General features: G+C 38.8%; 3 protein-coding genes across 10 annotated transcripts in view; all 3 read right to left on the bottom strand.

The window, feature by feature from the left end:
- cd7al (cd7 antigen-like) overlaps nucleotides 1-2,067 on the bottom strand; it is a 6,849-nt gene extending 4,782 nt beyond the window's left edge. The window contains exons 1-2 of one of the 2 annotated variants that reach the window (XM_032529183.1): nucleotides 1,768-2,067; nucleotides 1,177-1,515 (exon numbers count right to left, since the gene is read on the bottom strand). In XM_032529183.1, the coding sequence (XP_032385074.1) occupies nucleotides 1,177-1,515; nucleotides 1,768-1,834 (406 nt within the window). In that variant the 5' untranslated portion in view covers nucleotides 1,835-2,067. The remainder of the gene's footprint in view (nucleotides 1-1,176; nucleotides 1,516-1,767) is intronic. The other variant, XM_032529173.1, reaches the window with a different exon arrangement.
- A 4,687-nt stretch (nucleotides 2,068-6,754) lies between these two features.
- znf207b (zinc finger protein 207, b) lies at nucleotides 6,755-14,231 on the bottom strand. 3 transcript variants are annotated; one of them, XM_032529103.1, is made up of 12 exons: nucleotides 13,983-14,231; nucleotides 13,175-13,301; nucleotides 12,908-13,046; nucleotides 12,596-12,784; nucleotides 11,175-11,250; nucleotides 10,620-10,681; nucleotides 9,985-10,124; nucleotides 9,642-9,740; nucleotides 8,515-8,763; nucleotides 7,987-8,143; nucleotides 7,362-7,538; nucleotides 6,755-7,089 (listed from the first exon to the last, which is right to left on the bottom strand). In XM_032529103.1, exons 1-11 carry the CDS (start codon nucleotides 14,021-14,023, stop codon nucleotides 7,387-7,389), a joined length of 1,431 nt encoding a protein of 476 aa, XP_032384994.1. In that variant the 5' UTR covers nucleotides 14,024-14,231; the 3' UTR covers nucleotides 6,755-7,089; nucleotides 7,362-7,386. The 3 variants fall into 3 exon arrangements, with proteins under 3 accessions (XP_032384994.1, XP_032384986.1, XP_032385000.1); XM_032529095.1 differs by having other exon boundaries at nucleotides 6,755-7,538; XM_032529109.1 differs by lacking the exon at nucleotides 9,642-9,740 and having other exon boundaries at nucleotides 6,755-7,538.
- Nucleotides 14,232-15,539: 1,308 nt separating this feature from the next.
- rhbdl3 (rhomboid, veinlet-like 3 (Drosophila)) overlaps nucleotides 15,540-25,281 on the bottom strand; it is a 58,168-nt gene continuing 48,426 nt past the window's right edge. For 4 of the 5 annotated variants that reach the window (XM_032529122.1, XM_032529142.1, XM_032529160.1 and 1 more), the window contains 4 exons: nucleotides 23,276-23,388; nucleotides 19,191-19,291; nucleotides 18,467-18,527; nucleotides 17,511-17,782 (listed from right to left, as the gene is read on the bottom strand). In XM_032529122.1, coding sequence (XP_032385013.1) covers nucleotides 17,511-17,782; nucleotides 18,467-18,527; nucleotides 19,191-19,291; nucleotides 23,276-23,388 — 547 coding nt within the window. Of the gene's footprint in view, nucleotides 17,783-18,466; nucleotides 18,528-19,190; nucleotides 19,292-23,275; nucleotides 23,389-25,281 lie in introns of all 5 variants that reach the window. The other variant, XM_032529132.1, reaches the window with a different exon arrangement.

The following is a 25,281-nucleotide window of genomic DNA, read 5'->3' as shown; positions in this document are numbered from 1 at the left end:
ATCATTCAGAGATCCTCACTGAACTCCTGGAGAGAGTTTGCTGCACTGAAAGTAAAGGGGCCGAATCATTTTACACATCCAATTTTTCAGTTTTTTATTTGTTAAAAAAGTTTGTAGTATATCAAATAAATTTTGTTCCACTTCATAATTGTGTCACATAAATTACAGTTTTATATCTTTATGTTTGAAGCCTGAAATGTGGAAAAAGGTCAAAAGGTTCAAGGGGGCCGAATACTTTCGCAAGGCACTGTATATTTGGGGTTCAGAGAAATAACAAAGAACAGTTTCCTATTCTCTTGGCTAACTGGCATGGTGTCTGCTGTTTTAACCGGTTTAAAGAGGGTGAGAGGAGCTTCCAACTCCACCTAGTGTTGTGACTAATATTTCCTAAATTTTAGAAGTTCATTAAAACTCAGTATGACTTTATATTTTAATTGTTTCTGCTGGTGGTGGTAACGGTGGGTTTGTAATTTTAGATCTGGAACTAGCACAAATAAGAGGAGGGGATTCACGGCCAGGCTATTCTAATGATTGGCAATGGTGGACCACAAACGAAACTGACCAGAGTGAGTCATCAACGGCAAAATGCTGAATGTGTGTCAAAAAAAGAAAAACAACAGCTTAGATTTCAAGAGAGTTGTGTTGAACTTTGAGCATGTTTCACAACATTGTCTCTGAACAGTTTGTTCAGAGACAATGTTTTTTTTGGAGAGGAAAAAAAAACAGTCACACAACAAAGAAAATAATACTTGGTACCACTTTTAATAAGGCATCATTTATATAGGGGTGGTAAGAGTTAACCGAAATGTCAGTAAAACCTCAAAAATAAGGTGAAGTTTTAGGTTTGCCAGGTTGTGAAAAATTCCTTTTACTGGTGTATATCCTCCTCCAGCATAACATACTTTACATCATTAGTTAGCTCTTTAAATGCCTGGCACCTGGACCAAACCTCATTTAATAACAAGCATTATCATTTACGACACCTTATAAAGTATGCTTTATTAGACCGTGGTGCTTAGTGGGAGCACGGGTATTGAAACAAACAACAGCACCAAGCACACTTTTCAAATGTCAACCAACTACATTTACTCTTCTTGTTTTGTGGTAGTTTTGGAAACTTTACTCTTTTGTGGGTGAAAAACGTGAGTGGAAAAGTGAATGGAAAGAAACACTCACCAGCATTAACAAGAAGGAAGAATTCAGTCTTTCCCCGTGTTCGTTCGTCTTCATCCAAAGGGTTGTTCGCAACAAACTCACAGTAGTAGCGGTCTGTGTCACTGGCCCTTAGCTGAGAGATGGTCACATTCAGAGAGTGGCTGCTCGGGTCTCCACTGACACTGATGCGCTTATCTGCACTGACGTCGCTCTCGGTGTGCATGAACAGCACTTCACTGGTTTTCAGCCAGTTGCGCATCAGGTAGACACCAAAGGGCGAAGGGTTTCTTTTGTCAATTACACAGGGAAGAACAACAGATTCCCCCTCATGCCTCTCCAAGAACTGTATGTCACTGCAGACTTGATAAAAACATAGAAACAATATTTGTCTGGTGAAAAAAGTGATATGCTTAAAGATTTAAGTTTCAAAGTAAAAGCAGCTAACAAACTGCAGCCCCCAAAAATTTACCAAAAGTAAATTATTCTGGCACAATCAATAAAGGGGCATTATATTGTTGTGACGTAGACAATGAATCCCAATAACTTCCCTCGTTCTTATTCTTACACTCCAAAACAATTCAAACTGGAAAAAGAAGCAAATGATAAATTTACCAAATCCAGTCTGTGTGATAAACAGAGTCCACAGACATGCCAGGTACTGGATCCCATGAATCGTCATCTTTAATTCTGTCAGAAGACACTAATTAAGTTCCTAAGGGAAGTCAGTGATGTAAACCATGACAGCACACATGCAATCACTCACAACTGGATGACACAAGTTTTGTTAACTGTAAAGGAAACCGAGAGGAGCTCCACCTTCAAACCTCGAGATTTACACAAGAGGAAGCAAACACTAACCAACACTATGTATGTTGAATCAGCTCCTTCTAAGGCAATATATTAATAAATTAAAAATATAACACAACACATCTGAAAGATTTTAATTAGATTATAAAGTATGTTACAAGGACCAGCAGCATAGTAAGATCCAACATGTGTATGGAGGTCCCCAAAGATCCAAGTTTTTTGTTTTGTTTTAGGCAGTTTGACCCGACTCTTAAGTTAAATTAAAGTTGTTTTGGTCAAAATCTGCATTCAGGGCGTCTCACATGCCCGAGAAAATCTTTCTATGGACAAAATAGTTTGTGCATTTCCCAGAGGAAATTATTCTGCCTGCCTGTTCTGACAGAATAGGACGTGTCTGTTTTTTTATTTAATAATTTGCATCAGTGGAAAAAATGTCAACTGTTTAAAAAAAGAAAAGAAAAAAAAAGTAAAAAATAGTGACTTGAGGCTTGACTGCTCAAAGACTTGATAGCAAAAATCATGCAAGTCTCAAGTACAGCTTCAATATGTTGTTATTGGACTTAAGCAATGGAAAAAAACCTTAGCTCAGTCTCAGCTATAGGAAAAACATCTTTACACAGACAATATGGACAAGAGGAATGACTACATAATCTTTTCAATGTACAAATGGACATATAAGTACACATCCAAGTGCACACAAAGTTGCATATTGTGGTATCAAATATTTCTCTCTAAACAGGCCGTTTGCTCTGTAGTTCTTTTATCTTGTACTAGTCCAGCAGCAGGAAACCACAATTAGGTGTGTGTATGTATAGCAAAGTAGGTTTTAGGGACCGTTTATAGAGTGCTGCTGTTTATGAAGGGTGCTGCCATTTGAGAGGCTGCAACTTGAGGGTTTTCACTTTTATAGATGAGCTAACCTTTTGTTTGCCAGTACCTGTGAATGCACTCATGAAGCTTTGCTAGTATTGCTTGGTAGGCTTGCTTTGAAGCTAAATGTTTACGAAGACTGTAGTCTCTCTGTCCTCCAGAAATGTATGCAGCCTAACCGAGGAAGAAAGACACAAAATGAAAATATAAAGCCAGCCTTAAGGTCCTTGAAGTTCCCATTGAATTACTTTACTTCAAACTATACATCTAATGGCAGTAGTGTATAGTTATACACTGTAGGTAATCATATCAATTCTTACATCAGTATCAAAAGCTACAGTGACTTATTTAAAAAATGGCCAAAATACACAATACTAACTCAATATCAGGAAATACTCCTATTCCTAAAAAAAAAACATTTAATAAATTGTTAAAATAGCTAAAATAGTATTTTCTGGAACTTTGACTGTATCATATTTATTTTCAAGTCTATTTTTACTTAATGGTCATTTATAAGCGAACATTTAAGGAGTTAAACTCAATATTCTCATCTTAATGGCTAAAATAGTGCCACAAGAAATAACCAAATATGAAATGCTTTAATAAAGTTATCTTTACCATCACTGCATTAATCAGGCTTCATACTCCATATTATTGGTATGCTCTCATATAACAGTATATACCTTAAACCAATGTTTCCCAAACTTAGGGTCGGGACCCAAAATGGGTCGCAGACACAGAAGAATAGAGACCTTTTCTGTTTTTGTTTACTATTATAATGGAATAAATATACTTCATATACATTTAAATTCATGGTTTCTTCCGTCTTTTGTCCACAGTTTAAAAATGTAGATGTTACAATGATTCATGGTGTATTTTTGTAAATTTGGGTCCCAGGGAGACACCAAATTTCTCTTTTGGGTCTTGAGCTGAAAAAGTTTGGGAACCACTGCCTTTAACAATACATGTATCAGACTGTGTCTATCACCAGACTTTATTAGGATTTCTATCATGGGAAGCAGTTGGTCTGTTAAAGAAGGTCAATAATATCCCCTATACGCCACTAGGTGGTGCACTATTTTTGAATGCCCATACATGCACACTGAGCACCTAAAGGTGCTGTGCACCTCAAAATAGTGGATTTCACCTCACATCCTGATTTAATTAAATGAAGACAAGTGGCGACAAAATAATGCAATAGTTTTATTTAAAACAAAAACATAATTGTGACATTGTAAAGCATAACATGTTCATTCAGTCAATCTACTTCCTGGACAATTGTTCTCTATAGGACAGCTTGTGTTTCTTTTAAGGGGCTGTAGTTTTTAATGGTTGTACTCAACATTCAGAACATTAATAGAACACTAAACAAATGTTTGATTTAATATTAAAAATAAATAAATAAAAAAAGGTTGTACTGACATCCTGAGTATCTAAGTAATGGCGTGTAGTCAGACTCCCTGTGTGTTGTAATTTGAGCTTCTCTGCTCTTGGTTTTGATAGTCGGTTTGACTGGTCATAACAGTTAGTAAAAAACATTTTTTAATACATTTAAACTCTGTCAAAGAAACATTTTCCTTACATACTAGCGGTAAACAGCTCGTCATTCACAATGAATGTTTACTTTTAAAACTCAAGTACATGTTGCAGCCAACAATTGAGATTTTACTTAGAGTCAGTTCACCCAAATGAAGAAAAAATATCTCTAGTGGCATCTAGCCATGTTGATAATTTTGGTCTAAGTTTTGAGATATGAGTTTCAGCCTCCATACTGCAATACAATTTAGATAAGTGGTTTGATGATTCTTTGTTCAAAGAAATAGTCCCTATAAAAAGGTGTTTAATTCAGAATAAGAATGGTTTCTGTATAGTAGCAGTAGTAGAAAATGTTGCAGTTAATCTTTAATGGATAAATTCATTATAAAATTCTGTGATTACCACACACAAAATCCTATTCACACTGAGGCCATAACCTGTGTCATGCGGCTACGTAGACATTGCGTCATTTTATAAGGGGCTCCCATTGCACATATTAAGATCAGTTGCCGCTAGAGGACTGCCACTCAGCCTTTAGAAAAAGTTTGTTCTGTGGCTCTGGAGTCTAAAAAAATCTATCTGACATTAGGTTTAAAACTTCCATTTTTGACAGAAAGTCTGTTTTATAAATTGCTGTTTGAAAGACATGGGTGTTTATCAGGTGAGAAAGGTCTAATGAAAAATGCTATTAAGTTACATTGTGGAAAACATAGAACTCAATGTTTGTAGATGTTGAACTTTATGGAAGTGAAATACCCTTTTAACAAGCCACAAGCCCAAAAGGCCACTGCGCTAGACACCACTTAGGAAAAGTGATATTTTTATTTCTCATTAAGGTAAGCTGACCCTCTCTCTCTCTCAGACACACACAGTTCCTTTTAATAGCTACAAATGCTCTTCAATCTCTTATACACAAAACATATTTAAGAGTTTTCAATTATTAATAGAATATTTTTAAATGCTGCATTGTGTAATACAAGGCCTAACATCCAGTTGTACGGGACAGAGCCACATAATAAACATTGGGTACTTACTGGGATTAACTGACCTTTTAATGCCAGCTCAGTGGGTTTTAATGCTGATATGGATGGGCTACAGACAAAAACAAATACAAAGCAGTAAGTGATATGTAAAACTCGTGCCACACTAAACACCTAGAAGAACTTCTTGCCACCATGTCTTTTGTTCCCTATGTGCACTAAAAACTTAAATTTGTGCACCTGCTGTCAACATCTTTGCATGGTCATTTAATCTCTCAAAGACTGCTCTGTACAAAAACCTCAACGCCAAATCAATGCAGATGTCACTGGCCAATGATTATGAAAACACATTTAGAACAAAAAGGTTGGACGGACAAAAAAAAAAAAACACCCAGCAATACAAACTAGCACTGCAGTAAATGCCAATTTAGCAAAGCAGTTTCTGTTGAGACCATTTAAGGTGTTGATTTATTTGAAGGACTGTTTAGAAATATATTATTAGGTATCCTTTATTGCAAGTGAGGGCCTCCTAGTGGCCACTGTTCCTTCTTGCTGATGTAGTTTTACTTAGGTGTGGATTAGGTCATACATCCTTTTGCAGGACAGGATGAAGAAGCAATAAAAAGGAAATTGCTGCTGTATATCACAACTACAGGCGCAATCTGATTTACCATTTAGCTGTTTCCGTTGGCATCTGACAACCACCATCGGAGTGTTTTCATCATTAGTAATTCAAACAGGGATAAACCAATTAACCAGTAAATTGCATATCAGTTGCAAACACTACGTAGCAAAGTAAAAATAAATAAATCACTTGTAAACTTCGTACTTTGAAGGTTGTGAAGGCTCATAAAACTTTTGTGATCTGAAAAAGTGAGCTTCATAAAATTAGTATTTAAAACAGAGCTAGTGTATTGTTGGGTTTGTTGTTTTGTAGTAGATTATAGGGACATGACAAACACTAACATTAAAGCAGTCATGCATGTTTGAGTTCTAGAATGTATGTACAGACAAAACGTCAACTTATCAGGAATGAAATTGTTTCTTTCATATTTGTGTAAGTGAACAATATCTACAAGTATTATTTAATCTGCAGTTATTTCCATCCTTATCATGGGGTAACATGCAGTATTCGGAACCAGAAGTTGGCCAACATCTTAGTTTTTCTAAATCTAAAACTTTATTCCATTTCTTGACTAATGGAAATGCATTTTTTGTACTTCAATTTCTTCAAGTCATTCATAAAGACAATTTAAAGGTGGACTCGACAAAAAAAAAAAAATTGATGGTGGCAAACTTGGTTTATAAATACCTGATGAAGTCCTGCAGTTAAACATAGCAATAAGATAAGAACACCAGTACAAACCTTCATCACTCACCTCCACGCACGTCAGGACAAACCAGCATTGGATTTCAAGATGAATTTTATTACAACAGATTCATAAAACATTACAAAGGATGCATACAGGTACCCTTTTGATCAGGAAATATTAAAAACAAACCTGAAATAAAAGGATAAAGCTAGAGACTGATGAATCGTGAATTTTAACACTACTGAGTTGGAATCATCTTTGTCACTGAGACCCTCACCAACCAAGGTTGGGGACGCAAGTCCAACAGCACCTAAGCATGCTGTGAGGGCCTCAATCAATCTACCAAAAAAAATAAACAAAAATAAAAAAATGTTTACAAGAGAAACTTGCCTTTGTAAGGAGTTGGTACGTTCATGTAACTCCAGCAGCTTCAAAAGAAATATGAATCATTTTAACACACTTCACTTCTATAAACCTGAGTGAAACCTATAGGGGAAAAATATATCCTCACATGTAATCAAATGACAACAAATAGCTTTCAGGAACATGTGTGGTGGTTGGTTCCAATAAAGATGTTACATTAAACGTCCATGTGTTCTAACAAATAATGTTTGTCTTCACCACCACTGGTCTTACTGCTCTTTGCTTGCAGCTAGGTTTGAAAAAGCACAAGGATGAGAGAAAGGTGTTAACCTCAAACCTAATGTGGTGGCTGCTTTGCTGCTTCAGTAGCGTCCAGCCGGAGACATGACGGGCGGCCTCATGCCCATGGGAGGGCCTCCCTGGTAAGAGGGCACCATAGGAGGACCCTGCCCATATGGAGGCATCCCTCCAGGCATGTAACTTGGCATGCCCTGAGGAGGAGCACCATACTGACCTGCAGGGAGAAAACAGGGAGAGCAGAATGTGTTAATGCAGAAATTCTTGCAGATTAAACAGGTATTAAACTGTAGCTTACATAAATTCATTATTTACCTTTCTATTTAAAATCAAGTAACTGAAGAGCAACTTAGCACCCATTTTTAGGTTGAACTTGCCCTCATTATATATCCAAAAAGTGTATTAAATGTATACTAAAAGCTACTTCATTACTGACTTAATGTGCCATAAAATATATATTCTATTAAGAAGTACCATGACTTGAAGACATCTGGAAACCACTGATCTAGAGCAATAAATTGCTGGAAAAAATGCTGAACGCTCATTGCAATGAAACTGTAAAGCCAATTAATTGATTATACAATAAAAGATAGTGTTAATAAAATGACTGAACACATAGTTCACAAACTGAATTTACACTGATCTCCTAACAAGCATTTTCTTACCATGCATGGGATGCCTCATGCCAGGCTGCTGTGGTGGCATGCCTTGCTGTGGGGGCATTATGCTGCCCACAGACGCCACTGGGGGAGCAGCCACGTGGGCCTGACCGGGCCTGGGTGTAAGACGCTGGTAACGGGGCAATTGGGCCCTCATCTCTTCCTGTTGGCAGGGACAAACATTTCAGACTAAAGAAACCATATTATGCCCCGTACAGTACAACGATAAACACTCACAACAATGATGAGGAATTGGATGCCAATGTTGGCGTGCCCTGATTTCACACTGAGGATATTAAAGTTCAGAATCATCCTTCAACATAACCACAAAAGAGAAACTACTAAGTAAGAGTAAGGATATAAATGCTTTGCAGGTATCCCAAAAATATCTTTATAATTTATGATGTTCATGATATTTGTATTCAGGCTGATGGTAAAATATTACACCAACCCATTCATCAACAGATGTACTATTATATGTATCAGTCATTACTTACTGTGAAAAGGGCAAAATAGAAAGCTCAAGCAACTTACCAGTGAGATATCCTCATCAGGATGGATCAACTTACTAGTTGCACTCGTGGTGGTGAGGGTGGCAGGTTTGGAGGGCACTGTGGCTGGGGGTTTGGCCACAGTGCTGCTAGAGGGGTTAGAAGAAGAAGTGGAAGAGCAAGAAGAGACAGAGGGCTGGGTGTAGGCAGGGAATGTTGCTTTGGGAGGATCAGAGGAGGCGGCTGTACTGTGGGAGTTTGAAGCTGCAGCTCCTGAAGTGCTCTGCTGGGCCTGTACAAAGACACATGACAGGTAACTGACTGGTAGTCCACTGCTGCGTTCTTACAAAGATGCAAAAAAACAAAAGCCTTCAATGGATTATACCTTTGTGACAATCATTTTGTAACACATTACTCAGAAATTTAACCCCCTCCCCAAACATTTAATTTAAGAAGGTTTGCCCTTTTATTAAATGCTCAAAGTTTAATTTTTATTCATAGTTTGGTCACTCGGAATCTAGTTAAGTAGTATTCAGATTTCATTTTAAACTGTGGAAATATATTGATTCGACCATGTTGACTTACTTTTAGTAACAAAACAATTACACCATTTACTTTAAACTGATAAGTAAATATAACATGAAATTTGTATCCAGAAGAGTAAAATAATCATCAGATAATACACAAATTGGGCCAGGTCAGCGCCAACTATGTCAAATCTGAAATATTTTGAACTTTGAGCGCAATGCAAAGTGTCAAATTCGTGGTGCGCGACGCCAGGGGTAGTTGGAAATAATTGGAATGACCGGCGCAAAGCAGTTATTTAGCATGATAAGTCGTTATTACAGTATTCATGCTTCAGAGGTTTTTGAGGGGTGAATGATGCAAAATAAGATCCATGTCAATCCATTGTTTTGCCTCATTCTGTGTTAAAGCACATGCATAGTAATAAAGCGCACAGACAAAAAGTATCCCAGGTGTTGTCAGGGATAAACATCCTCTGACATCAACATTGTAGCCTATAATATTGTAGCCTATGTGCTCATTTTGATGAACAAGGCAAATATTGCTAGTAATTAGCCTAGTTTACAACTTGAGAATTTACAGGCAGAGTTAATAAGCAACATGCAGCTGCCACAGCCCAAGTCAAAGTCCTGTCTGTGAGCCTACTTGTGGCGTGTTAGGAAAGGGAGGCTGAGAGGAGGCAGACTGAAGGTCTGCAGGCGGAGAGGAAACAGCTGCTGTGCTGCTGTGACCACCAGCGCCCATCTGCAGCATTGTGGGAAGGAGATCACAGTATTGACATGTAACATGTCCACATAATCAATCCAAATTCAAAATATACTACATAATAGTGAAACAAATTTAAAAAATGAGATGTGGTAAGAGAGGAAAAAAGGGCACCAGCTGACTACAAAAATAAAGAAATAAAACACTATTACTGAGCACTGTGTTCATTGAAGGCCTAGAAAGATTAATGTGAAACACCAGGGGAGGAGTTCATGGTGCCCACCTGTGCTGCACTGGGGAAGAGAGGTTTGGTGACGGCGGGCTGAGCCACTGGTACTGCTGGTCGACTGGGTATCGCTCCTGCTGCAGCGGATGGGGCCATATGAGGCATGCCTGGCCTTGGAGCCATGTGATGTGGCATTCCTAAACAATTATCCAAACAGGTTACTTAAATTTTTGGACCATTACATAGAAAACAGAAATAAGCAGGCAGAGTGCACTTAAGGAGCTAGAATTGTCTGTTTGACCAAAGTCTGTTTTATTAGACTGGTCCCGAATGTCAGTTGGATTTCACTTAACAGGCAAATTGTCTTTTCTTTTTTTTTTAACATACATATTCAGCTACACCTGCCTAAAAATCTATAAAACGTAAGCCACCGCAGTTATACTTTGAGCAATAGTTACAATCTAAGCATGAAATAAAGAGTTATCCTGGAAACATGGTTCATAAACATTTTGCGTATAAGATCTCATCAGTGTGATCATATTCTTAGATCATAATTTGTTGGAAACTATACATTTAAAAGACAATACCATTGGAAAAATGTCAAAATGAAATCACTGACAAATACTTATTCCATTTATATGCGGAAAGGATTTTAAATGTCTGTTGTACCCCTAAGCGAAACTCCAACTCACCGTGGGGCATACCTGGCATCCCTGGCATCATGGGAGGCATCATTCCACCCATTGGCATCATGCTGCAAAAGACATTAAGAGAATGATGATTTGGTGCTATAACTACAGTGAAATTACATCTAATTTATTTCCCAAAACAAATACGTTGTTATATGGGCATATAATCATTAAAGTGATGGTTTGGAGTAATTTCACCCTAGGGTTCTTTGCACCATGACCTAGAGCCAAACAACCTCCCAGAAGCTTTTTTCCTCCTGGGTCGAACATTGGGCGAGTTACCCTCGTCAGCTGAATAGCTTAGTGCAGGCGCTAATGGAACCAACTGTGTATCTGGTAAATTACCCCACTAATCATGCCCGAAATGATACCAAACTTCTAGAGTAGTACAAATAGACCCAGGTGAAAAAAGCTTCTGGGAGGTTGTTTGGCTCAAGGTTGTCGTGCAAAGGACCCTAGAGTGAAATTACTCCGAACAATCACTTTAATAAAGAATCAAACTGAAAATAGCACAAAATCTGAAAAAATATCATTAAACATCAGTGAGAGATCCCTTACCCTGGTGGCATGCCGTGCATGGCAGGGGGCATGCCGTGCATCATTGGAGGAACACCCGGCATCATGGGAGGCATTCCTGTAACGATCAGAGGGCATGTTTTGTTAACTAACAACTCAAAACTACATCACTTCAAAACAAGCACAAATACCTTGTTACGTACTTTAAACTCTCAAGTTTAGGGCTTGATACTTGAATGGGACTTGCAAAATTCTGACTTGGTCCTATGATTAGATGGTCAAGTTGTTGGACACGTCAGTCTTTTTATTTATAAGCTAGAATTTATATTTATTCGTTACAATCAAGACAGTCACATTTAAGCATCTCCGACTAATACCTAGATTACTTCTGTTGTCGTCATCACATCTCTGCATTTCATACATCTGTTTGATTGTCTTTGTCCTTGTTTGTGCATTTCCAATGTATAAGTTGTACTTAATAAAGGATACAACAATTAGCAATCCACAACTAACTCTTTTTAATGGTGTAAAACACGGCAAAAATTGAACACCAACAATTTGTAACACTAATTGTACACTTCCAAATTTACACAGCCGAATGGCCGGAAAGGTAACGTTACAGCTGCTAGCTAGCCAAATAGCATAACAGCTGGGAGAGCAAAAGGCTCGGTCTGTACTGCACAGTCAAGGACAGAAAAGAGAGATGGATGATGAAGAAAGAGACACTGGAGATGCCTCAACTTGTGCCAAAAGTGACGAGCTGTTTGGTGTTTAAGTTTTTTGGTTTTAAGGCAAGCGGTGTAGGGACACAACGAAGGAAAAAAAATCCACCTCTGTAAGAATATTGCTGCACTACAGACAGTCAAGAAAGACGGGTTGACAATGCGTAAAATGCTGGATTCTTCACTTACCCAGTAGTTAGAAGGCAAGAAAAAGAACTTTACTTGGGGCTTGAGGAGCTGCAATGTTAATTCATGGACAAACTGAGACCTAGACTGTACACGTATTACCACCTAATTTCTAATTGGTCTACTTAATTTATTCTCTACTCCGATTGTCAACACCTGCCTGCTCCTAGCGCATCCACTGCCACCACTCAGTCGACCAACACACTTGCACTGAACGAGTGCAAGTGTGGCACTATGCTACTCGTATAACAACGATAGCCTTTTAGTAATAATTACCTTTTAGTAATTGGTCCTAAAGTCCAAACCATGCAAAACATGTTTTATTGCACTAGAAACGAACACGACCATGGGTCAATTTCATCCAGTCCAGTGGACCAATGTTTAGCGGTTTGGTCAGGGGAAAGTTTTCACAATTGCAATTTTGGTTTGGATCAAACTGAAATGGTAGGTATGAGGGCCCTAATTCAAAGTCAACTTATTATTTTGTCAAGTTGCGTCAGTGCTGATGCCCAGCTTCTGTGTTGTTGTTGTTTTTTTTTTTAAAGAGATCCTTGCCTTGATACCCTCCAGGGTGCATCCCAGGTGCGCCGGCCACAGGAGGCATCCCAAGCTGGGCCATTGGAGCAGCGTAGCCTGCCTGGGGCTGGACAGCAGAAACCTGCTGAACTGATGGTCCTGCTTCATCATCATCGTCATCGTCCTCATCCGAATCATCCTGGTTATTAGACTTCTTCTTTTGACTCTCTGCAAACAGAAAGGTAATCATGCCAAATTCACAAAACCATTACAAAAATCAAGGAAAAAATGTAATTTGATTATCTGGGCTTTTACTTAAATTGGCCAAAAAGTACATGAAAGTGTACAAACCTTGTGATTTCTGTTCTAATGTTCGTCTTCTTTCCTGCATGTCTTTCTCTGGAATCCCCTCCATACCGTAGATCTCCAGCTCAATGTCTGTTCTTCCAGGAATTGCATTAGGTACACTGTCAATTGTCTCTTTGTGTACCTGTAACGCGTGCAAAGTTCATACCGTCACAACAAGCACAGTACATCCCTTGGCCAGGAATTATGGTACCAAAGACAGTTGAACTTAGGAATCAAACTAAGATGAATGACAAAGGAAAAGGCACGAACCTGCATGCAATGGATGGCCAAGCCTGGGCCTGTGTACAACTTCTTGTGGCAGATATGACATTTAAAATGCTTTGCCTTCTGATGCTGAATGAGGATCTTTTCATCATCAAAGTCTCGATTACAGTACCTTGAGTAAAAAGTTAAGAATTATGTCGCATCAGGGAACCTCAGCAAAACACCAAAATACACTAGGCTGCTATAATAAGGGACTTTTCCCGCTGTGGGTTGAATAAAGTATAATCTAATCTACAACCTAGATTAGACAACATCCAAGTTCACAAAGCCAGATAATCAAATTTAAGTCTTAGAAATAATGTAAATGCCTAAATATACTCTCGTGCTCTTCATCTACATTTATGATCAATAACATGGTAGCGCAAATTTTAACATTAAAGGTTACCAACAACTCAGAAAAACAAGGTTTCAGATTAATAATTAATTAAGCTTGACTCATAACAGTACCTGAATCATTAATGATTGGCTAACATGTTAACGTTAGCTAGCTAAAATTTACGATAGGCTACCTTTCTCTTGGCAGTACCGTGAACTCAACGCTATCAACTAGCGTTAACATTAACGTTACTGCGTAAAAGTACTCGGCGCCACATATTTTATGGGTATTAAATGTAGACTGGATTCAAATCAATCCTTAAAACGATGAGCCTCCAATGGACAAATAGTTAAGCTAACGTCATCTTACAAGCCGATAAGCCCTCCGAGAGGCTCGCTTAGGCCTTCCTTTTGTCAAGCTAACGTTTAGCCTCTGGCATTTCGACGTTGGCGTTTTATCATCGAGTCAAAAGGATACCAGCACCATGGCTTCATCTGCTTCTTCTTCTTTCGTCCCATTTTTATGAACGCTGAAAAAGAGGTCTTACAACGTTAAATACTAGTCTTATTATCTGTTTGACAACAGCATGCTGTAGTCCCGTAACGACGCCGAAAATGGCGCTTTGCTGGAGGAAGTTGTGGTGGAGAGACTGTAGTCTCGCGATGACAGCAAATAGGCGCATGTCATAGACACGCCCCCATGGGTTAAAATTTCATATTATCACAATACCACCATACGTTTTATTTCTTCAGCAAGTTTCTACAATGATATGTTTTCAAATGGTGTTCTTACAGGCTTCAAGTTGTATTGCTGGTATTATGTGGGACCCCACTTCACTGCAGGTTGTTTGGGAGGTTGTTAAATGTTGACAGTGTCCACCTGATGGAGGCAACGTTGCGGAAATCGAAACTGGGTCCCGTTGTTCCTTGGCGTCAAGGATTCATGCATGTTTGGCATTCAATAAATGATTTCTTTCAAACGCTGTTTATTTCGTACAAAATTACACATGGAAACAAGGACGTAGTCAATCCTCTCAACATATGCTTTCATGGTTTCTTCTGTTCTATTGACATTCCACTGGATTCACTATTCTTTTTGACAATCTCTGCTTCCAGCTTTGTGGCAAGGAAGGAACTCTTCTTTCAACGGGAGGGTGTACACGCACGCACAAACCTAGGTCAATAAAGAAATGTTTTCCTATGTGTGATAGATCTTGATTTGCCGGCACAGATCCATGGCATCAACCCTCTCCAACACCTTTGGGATAAATTGTGATAGACTTCACTAATGTGGCCGAAGGGGTGCATGTACCAGCAACCAGGGAGAGGCTGTACATTTACCCATAGTATTAGAATGAGGTGTTCAAAAATAACACATTCAGTAGGTGTAATTTGCACCAGTGTCCACATACATTTGACCACGTCAGGTCATAATTGCCTGTGCCTTGTACTAAAGAGATGAGATTTTGATACCAGATGTAAATGGGGCTTTAGCCAAGGCACTGTCTAATGTGCACTGACCAACATATCTTTTATGTCAAAAGTTCTTGAATGATGAATAAATGGTTTAGTATTACACCATCAACGCCTCTGTTACACCATCATCACCATCAGCTTGTTAGAAACAAGTCCCATGTCTTGCATGTAACTTAAAAAGAAGTGAAATGCAAATAAATGTGGCCAAATTCTAACAAGTGCTGCCCTCAGCAGGCAGCATAAATGCAGATACACTACAAATACACATTCACACCAATTTTCCTTCCCTGCAGCTTCACTTGTCTTCTCTTTCTCACCAAGGTGAAGGATTACCTTTCAAATTTGAGATTTATGACGGGGAAACATAACTGAGGCAGCTTTCTTTGGCCACCTAATGAATTTTTCATTGTATGCCTACAAAGCCGCTACTCTCCATATGGTTATACAAGCTAGACAGAGGAGACGTTCAGTGACAGATTAGGAGCCCCTTCTCGGAATGAATTATGGCTGATTCTTGTATGCTCACACATTTCCTTGATCACTTTGATGTCTGCTTCTCCACCCGGCTCTCCACTCTAAGTTCTCTCTAAACACTGGTGTTGGAGTTTAAAGTTACTCTGGTTTCAAGGCTGGAAACCTGCTTGCACTTTTCTTTGCACAATGGGGGGTAATTCCTGTCCCAAGAATATTGAACAAAACGTATACAGTATGTTTGTATGTGTGCATGTGAATGTGTGTGACCTGAGTTAAAACTGATATAAATGAGGGCAACATTTAAAGATGTATTTCTGTAGGAAACTGTTTAATGTACTACTGTATGTACATATCAAATCTACAAAATATGCACAATGTTAAAATATTATCAGAAATTTATCCCTCACTCACTTCTGTGTCATAGCCCTTTTTACATACAACCCCAGACCATTTTTAACCAATCAATAAATAGGATACATACAGGATATAGCTAACATATCACAATGCAAACAGACCAAAAAACATGTACACATACCAATTTCACGAAGTTAAAAACAAAAAAAAATCAGCAACAGCAAATGCATGTTAAAATATTAATCTCTATATAATTACATAATAATAATGTTTGTGCAAAGCAGTTACCAGTGTAACATGAGGTTAGAGTACAGTTTGGGACTTGCAGCTTATAGGGCGGGGGTAGTTTTCTATCCCGGTCCAATCAATTGACAATTTACATTGTGACAAGAACTAATGAGGGAGCATTGATTTTCTTCTTTCACCAAATGCCTCCTGATATGAGAGTGAAACAACCTCAGCCCAGATGTAGTCGAGGTCAGGCATGTTTGCTCTTCTATTTTTGGTAATGAGAAGAAAGATTTAGATTGGCACAGGTGAGTGTTTTCATTAGTCTAATTAAACTTTGCCTTAATTCACCACCTCACCAATCAATAAATAAACTTCTGCCACTTCTTTGCTATTTTTAATCAGTTATTTAAAGGGTGTGAGTGAGAGATTTTTTTTTCTTGAGATTATGAACATTTTCTGTTACAGTACATACGTATGACTGACTCGTTACAGACTAAATTAGATGTATTTTTGCTTGCACAAATGCTTGTAGCAATGTTTTGGCATCATTTTTGAAAGCTTAAAAGCCTGAATGGCACTTCTGCTTCTTGCATCTTTATCTGTATGCACAATGGTACATTTGCCACACAACTTGCACGCAAAAAAGTCTCAAGGCAACTAACCCACACTCCTTCAAAGGTAATTTCATAATAACTTTTGCTGTAGCCTATATACTCCATGCTCTCAAACTTGGAGAGGTTTAGCTATCATGCTGTCTGTTTAATCTACACCTTTCATGTTTATGAGCTGCTTGTAATGATTACATAACACCAACTCAACAAAGTGGTTACTCTCATATGACCTTATTCTTAACTTACTGATGATGAGGGTGCAGGCAGATTTCAGGATTATGAGGAACTCTTCTGTCTAAAAATGGGTTATACTGCAGGGCTTTACTATTGTCACCCCACACAAGAGGCAACTGTGCAGAAATACTTTCATCAGGCTGACATCTCCATGAGAAGGCACCGTTGGATTGTGTAGGATGAGGCAGAGAAGGTTAAGCCATGTGGACAGGAGTGTTTCTGCTTGTTCCTGTTGTTTTAGATCTAAAACTTCTCATTTGTCATTGTGCTGTCAACAAAAGTCCCACTGACTGATACTCTTGACACAAACGTCCAACAGAGATGTAGACAAATAGCAGATGTAGGTCAGCTTGTATGGTAAACGGAAACAATGGTAATACTGAACCAGAAAAGGGACCAGGTGGGCAGAAAAAGGTATGATGAGACCGACAGCAAGGGCTGCTGCATGTCAGGTGCATCCCTGCATCAGAGCACTGATGCAGGGATGAGGGTGGCTGTCAGATGACTCCGATCACCACACAATGAGGCTCAGAATATGAGGGCTGACTCATCCAGCCAGGCGGTCAGGGATCTACCAATGGAGGGATAAAAGAGATCCAGAGTCTAGTCTGCCTCTAATAAGCAAGTCATGGTGGTGGGGGCAGTCGCACATCAAGCAAGCTGTAGGCAAAGATGTTCCAGAAGACGGCACAGAGCACAAACAAGGTGTAGACACAGAAGAAGATCCAAAATAGGGACTGCTCTTGGAGTCGTTGCTCGTAGTTCTGCAGTACTACCACACCTAGCGTCAGACCAACCACCACCCCTCCCAGGTGAGCTACGAAGCTAGGATTGGGGCATGGAGGAAAAGCCGGTGGATAGAACCGCAGCCACACTGCCCGACCAAACTCTACACTCACTGTGAGCAGTAAGTATAGGGAGAGAGAGAAGAGAAAACACAATATTAGCAACTACTGCACGTATTAACATGTAATAAAAAACTCTTCTACAAGGTATAATAATTAGAGTTACTTTAATTTAGTTACCAACAACTATAATGGGCCATTGAGCCCATGACAAAAAAGATTGTACAGGTCCCTGTTTGTGTTTTCACAGACAGTGTTTCCATGCTGTGGTGGAAGGATTGTAACTGAAAGAGGAAATTTTGGACTTTTGAAGATACTCACTGGATTTGCGCCACTCACAGTGCTGAATCCTCATATTAACTTGGTAATTTGGTAAAAATAAACTTGGAATATATTCATTGTTGCGGGTGTGTCAAAGGCACAAGCTATGAAGCAGCTCGCTCGCTTTCAAACATTGTGGAAGTAAGTTACCCACCACTTTTCTAACGAATTACTATACATTGTGCCAAGCAACAATTCATTTCTGTGTGTATCTGTATTGGAGGAAAGGGACATACCAAAAAGGTATCCTAGAAACTACTATAATGATCTTCTCCTTCTCACAAACAGATTCAAGATTAATATTAAATTCTGGTGATGGAATATCATGACAAGCAGATTAAAAGTACAAGTCTTTTGTTGAAAAATAATTCTTAAGATGAGGTGAAGGGGAGTGTGGCGTCTTTATTGAGACTTACTGCAAACCAGAGCCATGGCCATCCGAAATAACTTAAACTGACACTTCATTCCCGACCAATTCTACAGAAAGAGAGAGAAAGTAAGGATGGAGTAACTCAGAAGATCATTTTCAAGTTGTGATGATAAAGACAGAACAAACTGCACTAGAAGGTCAAGTCCTCCTCAGACAAACAACACACACACACACACACACACATACAGACAGAATGACATGATATCTCGCCCTCTGTCTCAATTCACGTCAATTTTGAAAGCCCTAGAGCCACTCTGACCCCCAAGCTGTTCATGCTGTGTTAGATAATGTGATTTCAGCTGAGAGAAGGACAAACTCCCCTATCCAAACGTCAAGAAGAATATTGCGGAGGATCTGGCAGGGTACATAAGGAGTACCCTAATACACATAATGGAGGTTCATATAAGTGCCTTTGTGTCTAATGTGTCTTTGATGACCCACAAGATGGGGAGTTTTGACCAAACAGAGCAGGTGTCAGAGAGTGCGGTGGGAAGGGATTTCTTCACTCATGCACCCGCTCACACACTTTCTGATCTTTGGGGGAAAAAGAAAAACTGATGGTGAGGAATGTATGGCATCTGCAGATAGAGCAGCACCTGCTGGGCCCAAAAAAACTGCTGCTTTGATGATGTCAACAGCAATGCTCTGTAGTCACAGGATAACTGAGTGATGTGATAATCATCTACAAACAGATGCACACAAAAACTTACCATTACTACATTGGCCAAATGTGCTGAGACCAGAGCATACACTCCACCAGATGAGCCGACCACTGGAGCCGTCATGTCCGTTACAGATACCGCCAACGACCCTGAATTGATTATAAAGGAACATGCTTCAGGTGAATAAACAAATAAGGGCATTCTTGTATTGTCCACATCATGAAAAAGCAACAAGAGACCCAGGGAGAGTTGAGGTGAAGTGCAGAGTCTGGTGATAATTCATCACTGCAAGCAACTACAAATACTTATGTGAGCCATTGTTTTTGTTGTTGTTTTTTAATTTAATTTCTTTTTGGGGGGGTTTGGGGGGGCTTTTTCCCTTTATATGCTAGCTATTAACATCTACTTCATAGAGCGTGTGGTGCAAATGTTTCTCAACTAGATTTGCCTGACAGTTTGGGAAATAAATGAATAAATATGTTTTGTGCAAATATCCTATAATGCAATACAATATTAAATGATAAACTACTTTGTTTATTTGAAATTCGTGCTACGACCTTGAGTCTGAGCTTTCACCATTCAGCAGAAAATGGGATTTTTGTTCCTTTAGAGGAGCATACTGGCAGACACTGTGACTAACTGACTAATTTAAACTGTTTTTGTACAAGCTTTAACCATTTGTGAACTGAAAACATTTATTTTCAATAGCATCAAGGCGGCTTTGCTACTCGCTATTTAATGTGGGTGTATTATATATAGCATGAATAGATGCTTGCTCATACTGTACCAGCACACAGTGAGATTTTATGTAAAACAAATGCATTCATACAAATTGAGCTGCTGCAAACAGGGAATTGCTCTCTTTAGTACCTTGGTACAGATTCAACGAGAGCACAAAAGATCCAATCAAGCATTAAATAAATGTTTAAATGTGAGGACATTTAAAGACAGAGTCACCAGCAGAAATTTGTTCTCACTGCTTGAGTGAGTGAGTGTGTCTGTGTGTGTGTGAGAGAGAGAAACAGAATAAAAGAAAAAAGGAGATAGAGATGTGCTTAGTTGGACTATTAAATTACGCAAACAACACATTCATTTGCTTATTCTCTCTCTTTCCCCACTCCACCCACTCCATTTTGTAGTATATCTTTCCATTCTCTTTTCTCCATGGCACTGACCTGTTTTTATTTATTATTTTAAATTCAATTACATTTCTGAATCGATTCCAAATAAATAAACCAAATTATTCAAATATTAAGAATTATAGAAAAAGTGGTAGCAGCTTTAATTAATTCTGAATACATTTAAATCAAGCATCCAGTTTGAATCACAACTCAATAATAAAATTAATTGATTAAAAAGATTGCTACTCTCTAGGTTACACCCTTTTAAAGCACTCAACATTACTTCCTCTTCAAACACACACACACTCACACACACACACACACACACACACACACACACACACACACACACACACACACACACACAAACACACACACACTTAATCAAACACCTGGTTCTGGACCCCTCTACCTTTGTAGTTCTTGTGCTTAGGAAGTGTGTCTGGGCAGGCTGACTTCCATCCTTGTAATTGACTTGGTTTGATAACATTATTTTAGCTTGGTTGCCTGTGCACACAACACACAGACAAGGACACAGTCTCTGATAGTCCCTCAGCAGGCCCCAGGAGGCCTGTAGTTTTTAGAGTCGAAAGTGGCATCTCATTTATCTTGGCTGTTTATCCAAACCGCAGAGAAAGAACTGGGAACATTAGGGGAAATAATAATGCACATTAGCTCTTAAAATGAAAAACGTCAACAGTTTGGCTGCATGTTAACTTGACTGAATCTACAAAGTCATGTGCAATAGCGAAGTCTGTTGTTTGACTTTGTGGGACTTCCCTTTCTCTGTTGTTTATTTTTTTGTCTACATGTCTGTTTTTGTGTCTGATCCTCTGTTGTTGTACACTTGTTGCTACACCTGCCTTATGCTCTAGTCTAGGTAGACCTCTGTATTTTGTGTCAATGTACTTGTCTTGTGTCCATTATGTGAGTACTTGTGTGTTTCCATGCGGGTCCATTGTGTCCATTAAAGTGTCAGAGTTTGTGTTGGGCCTACAAAGCCATTGTCCTTTCTCATTCATTACTTGACCTCTGAAATCTGCCTTGACCCCTGCATGTGCCAGCTGAGCCCCTTTCTGTTCACTATTGCTTGTTGTGTTTCTTCACACAATCTGGCAGTGTCACTGCGTAGTAAATGTAAAGCCTCTTTTTGGAAATGCTCAAGAATTAATACAAACAAATGACATTAAGTAACAAAGAACGTGAGAAATGTACAGTATACAGTGAAGTGTGTTTAAATAATGATGTCTTCACTTACTGATAAACATTCTAACATAAACACACACACACTGACAAACAAACTTGTGATATTGAGAGTAAAACCATGAATTAATTAATTTTAATACAACAATATACTGTGTAAGCTGATATTAACACATTTGCCGATGATCTCTAAAATGTGGTTATTAACAAATTATGGCAAAGATTGTGTACTAGGCAGGGTATTATTATATCCAGCTGAACAATAAACTTAACCATAAAAAATTCCAATAATTAAAGAAAACCTTTCAAAGAGCGCACATCATTAGGAATTAAATCATTATTTTCCTTGTCTCTGTTTAGTATCCAATAAAGTCAAATATGCCATGAAAATGATCACACATAAAACAGAAGCCTATAAAACGTTAATGCACGATGTATGCCACAAATCCAAAAATGCTGAATGTTCTGAGAATTGTGACTTTGGCCAGTCATTCTGCTGCCAAAAACAAAAAAGCCCAGTCAGACACAACAAACCCAAACACCCCAGCCTCCCCTTTTCCGCTGGTGGTCGATATCTAATTAAAACAGCAGACTTGTGTGTGTTCGGTTGTGGGCGTGCATAAGTGTGTGTGATTTATACCACATTTCTTCCTCATTTTAATGCAAGGTCAATACTACAGGCCAGGCCACCACAGCTGGTATCCCCAGGGTGTTTGTGACCCCCCCCCCCCCCCCCCCCCCCCCCCCCCACACAACACACCACACACCGCACGCATCCCCCTTCGCACTAACACTCACTCACTCACTCACTCACTCACTCACTCACTCACTGCCACAAGGCACAATGTTTCCATCCCAAAAACACTCAACCTCATTTTAAAAAGAAGCCCAATAATTCCACTCCAGTTAATTTGTAGCTAAAAGTGTCACCCCTATGTACCAGGGGAAAAACTATTTTTTTAAATGCCTAAAATGTTTGTTTTGGGGAACACAGTGGAGAAGATGCCTTTATTAGTTTGTACTGATTCAGTAAAGAGAAACAGGGTTCCTCACGCACAAAAACACAGAAATACTGACTTAATATAATAATAACAGGGCTGAACATGACTTGTGCCTGATGTTGATAGGGATGTAGAAAGGGAGCAGTGACATTTTGTTCAAAGCTGTAATGTCTGCTTTATTTTCTCATTTGTAGTTAATCACTCGGTTTCTTCTAAATCGCACATCCACTCTTATCCCACCTCTATGTTTTTCATATCTAGGTCTCCCTCGCCAAGCTCTCTCAGGCTTATTAAATCTCCCCTGCATCTCTTCTGTCTTCATCCCTACCTCACACATTACCCCTTCCTATTTCATTATTACTGTGTGCGTGCGTGCGTGTGTGTGTGTGTGTGTGTGTGTGTGTGTGTGTGTGTGTGTGTGTGTGTGTGTGTGTGTGTGCGCGCGCGCGCGCATGTTCTTCTGATTGAGTTACATTTGAGATGTAGTATAGCCCCTACATCCTACCATGTCTAGTAGGAAAACAGAAATGCAAGGCCATCTGTCCTGAACACCCACCCAGCCACACACACTAAATGTTCTCATTGACCAGTATCTACCAACACACTGGCTGCAACCTGATAGGCCGTTGAATGCATGAAAAACACACAACAGCAGATGGAACAACGGTAAAGTTGAAAGGCAAAACTCTATAGTGTGTGTGTTTGTCTCCGTAGTAGAGGGAGTGTGTAGATAAAAGGGATGGAAATATATGCAGTGAGTGGAGAAGGACTGATATTGTAATTGTTGTGTGTGAGACCACATGCCCACCTGCCAGCACACCACACACATAGACCAGTCCAATCCGCAGGGCTCCGTGGACCATCTCTAGAGGGACTCCCACCAGTAGCTGCATGGCCATGTTCAAGCTCAGGTGTTCAATCCTGTAAAAAAATATATATATGAAAAAGTGAATCAGAGAAAAAGTGATAGTTGTAGTTATGATAATATGGTATTGGATGTTTATTCTAAAAATATCCTTATTAACTTTACAAAGATGATATACAATTCTGAAATAAAGTAAAATACAATTTAATTTAGTGTCCAACATGAACTAATGTACCTCAATGATGTGAGAAGTATCCATTGAGCATTGTTTATTGTGCTCAATATACTAAAACATTACTCAGAATCAACAATTTCTTTCCAAATTCATTGCCTCAGTTACCGGGAACAATCCACAGAACATCTAGTGAACGTTTTCCCTTAGATCTACCTTTTACTGAAAAATAATCCCTATGAAAACTCTTGACATCATGTTCTATGGATTATTCAGATTAACCTGCATGCTGTTTCAGGAAAGACACACTGATTTTGTAATTTAACATGTGTTTTCAATGCTGTAAACTCCACAATTCCATTATATTAAGCTAGCTGAAACCTCAAAGATGGATATCTCAAAACATAGACATATAAAACCAAAATTGTCTGCAACTAAAAAGTACTCTTTAGTGATTAATCTGTTGATATAAAAAACCAAAGGTGAAATCTTCAAATGTCTTGCTTTGTCCAATGAACAATGCCAAATAAGTGAAATACAATACTACTAATCACACAAAATAACAAATCTTCACAACCAACAAACCTTTGCCATTTTTGCTTGATGAAACAATTGGAATGACTAAAATTTGACTTTGTTTGGCATTTTTGGATCTCTTTTGGCATTCCCCTGTTTTTGTTAAATAAACTTCAACTCTCTCCTGTTTCTGCGTTTGGGTCCTCAATTCCTTGTACCGTCACAATGTTTTTGCTTTGTAATTTGAGTAAATCAACCCTGCAAGGGTTTCCATATGTATTCTTTGAAACTTTTAATGAGAAAAAAGAGTGGGCAAGTTAGCATTATAAATATTTACATTTGTAAATTGTCTTCAAGTCTCAAAACAATGATTTGTAATCATTGTTTTGAGACTTGAAGGATCAACGTTGCCAAGGGCATAACTTTGGGTTCAACATTAGGCGAGTTAAGATCTCCACTTTTAGTATAATTGAAATTTTTAACGTGAAACACAATTTTCTGCATTCTGGTGGATTTTTCTGCAACAATTTATGCCTTTTCTGCATCAAGTTATGGTCTTTTTGTAAAGTAAAGGTGGGTTGCACTGGCCAGTTTTGATTATTAGAGTTAAACCAATGTTTATCTATTCTTTCAATTCATGATGCACCTATCTAGATTTTTGTTCAAACTCCCAAGCAGCTTGGGAGTAACAAATCCCCCCCCCCTGTCAGTATACCGCTCTAAAGACAAATGTAATAATATAACTGAACAGGCGACATGCTTCAATTTCCTCCATGGGTGAGGTGTCATGAGTAACAGGAAACACACACTCAACTCTGGCACCATACAATAATAAAACAGAAACTGTGAATCAAATCCTGGGTTCATGTTATTTTCCACATTTGCAAGAGTGAATGGCAGCAAATGGCTTCTTCTAAAAGGAGGAAAACAATATAGATCAAACCATTTTCACTGTGCAGGCATGGCCAGAAGTACTTTAAAAGAAAAGGGCAACCAAGATAAAAAAGTAAAAAAGAAAAGGCACTAATCCCTTGACAAATAATAAAAGCAATAATAGAGAAAAACTGTATGCAGATACTCAGTTTGATTCTAAAAGATATGCCTCAGAACAGACACTTTAGAGTGTGCAGTTTTTATTAAAACATCACCTGCTTATTCCCTTCAAGACCATATTATGCTTGCTCACGAACACAGACACGCACAACTACTCATCTCTCGCTCTCCTTCACACACACACACACACACAAACACACCCACACAC

Source organism: Etheostoma spectabile, chromosome 2 (assembly GCF_008692095.1).
Source record: "Etheostoma spectabile isolate EspeVRDwgs_2016 chromosome 2, UIUC_Espe_1.0, whole genome shotgun sequence".
NCBI lineage: Eukaryota > Metazoa > Chordata > Actinopteri > Perciformes > Percidae > Etheostoma > Etheostoma spectabile.
The sequence above is the reverse complement of the archived record's forward strand: the minus strand, read 5'-3'. Positions and strand labels throughout refer to the sequence as shown.

Coding starts and splice junctions, on each gene's coding strand:
- znf207b (XM_032529095.1), bottom strand. CDS start 14,023: ATGGGACGAAAGAAGAAGAAGCAGATGAAGCCATGGTGCTG. Junction 12,785..12,907: donor ATTAGAACAGAAATCACAAG/GTTTGTACACTT, acceptor TTCTGTTTGCAG/AGAGTCAAAAGAAGAAGTCT. Junction 11,251..12,595: donor GCACCCTGGAGGGTATCAAG/GCAAGGATCTCT, acceptor TGATCGTTACAG/GAATGCCTCCCATGATGCCG.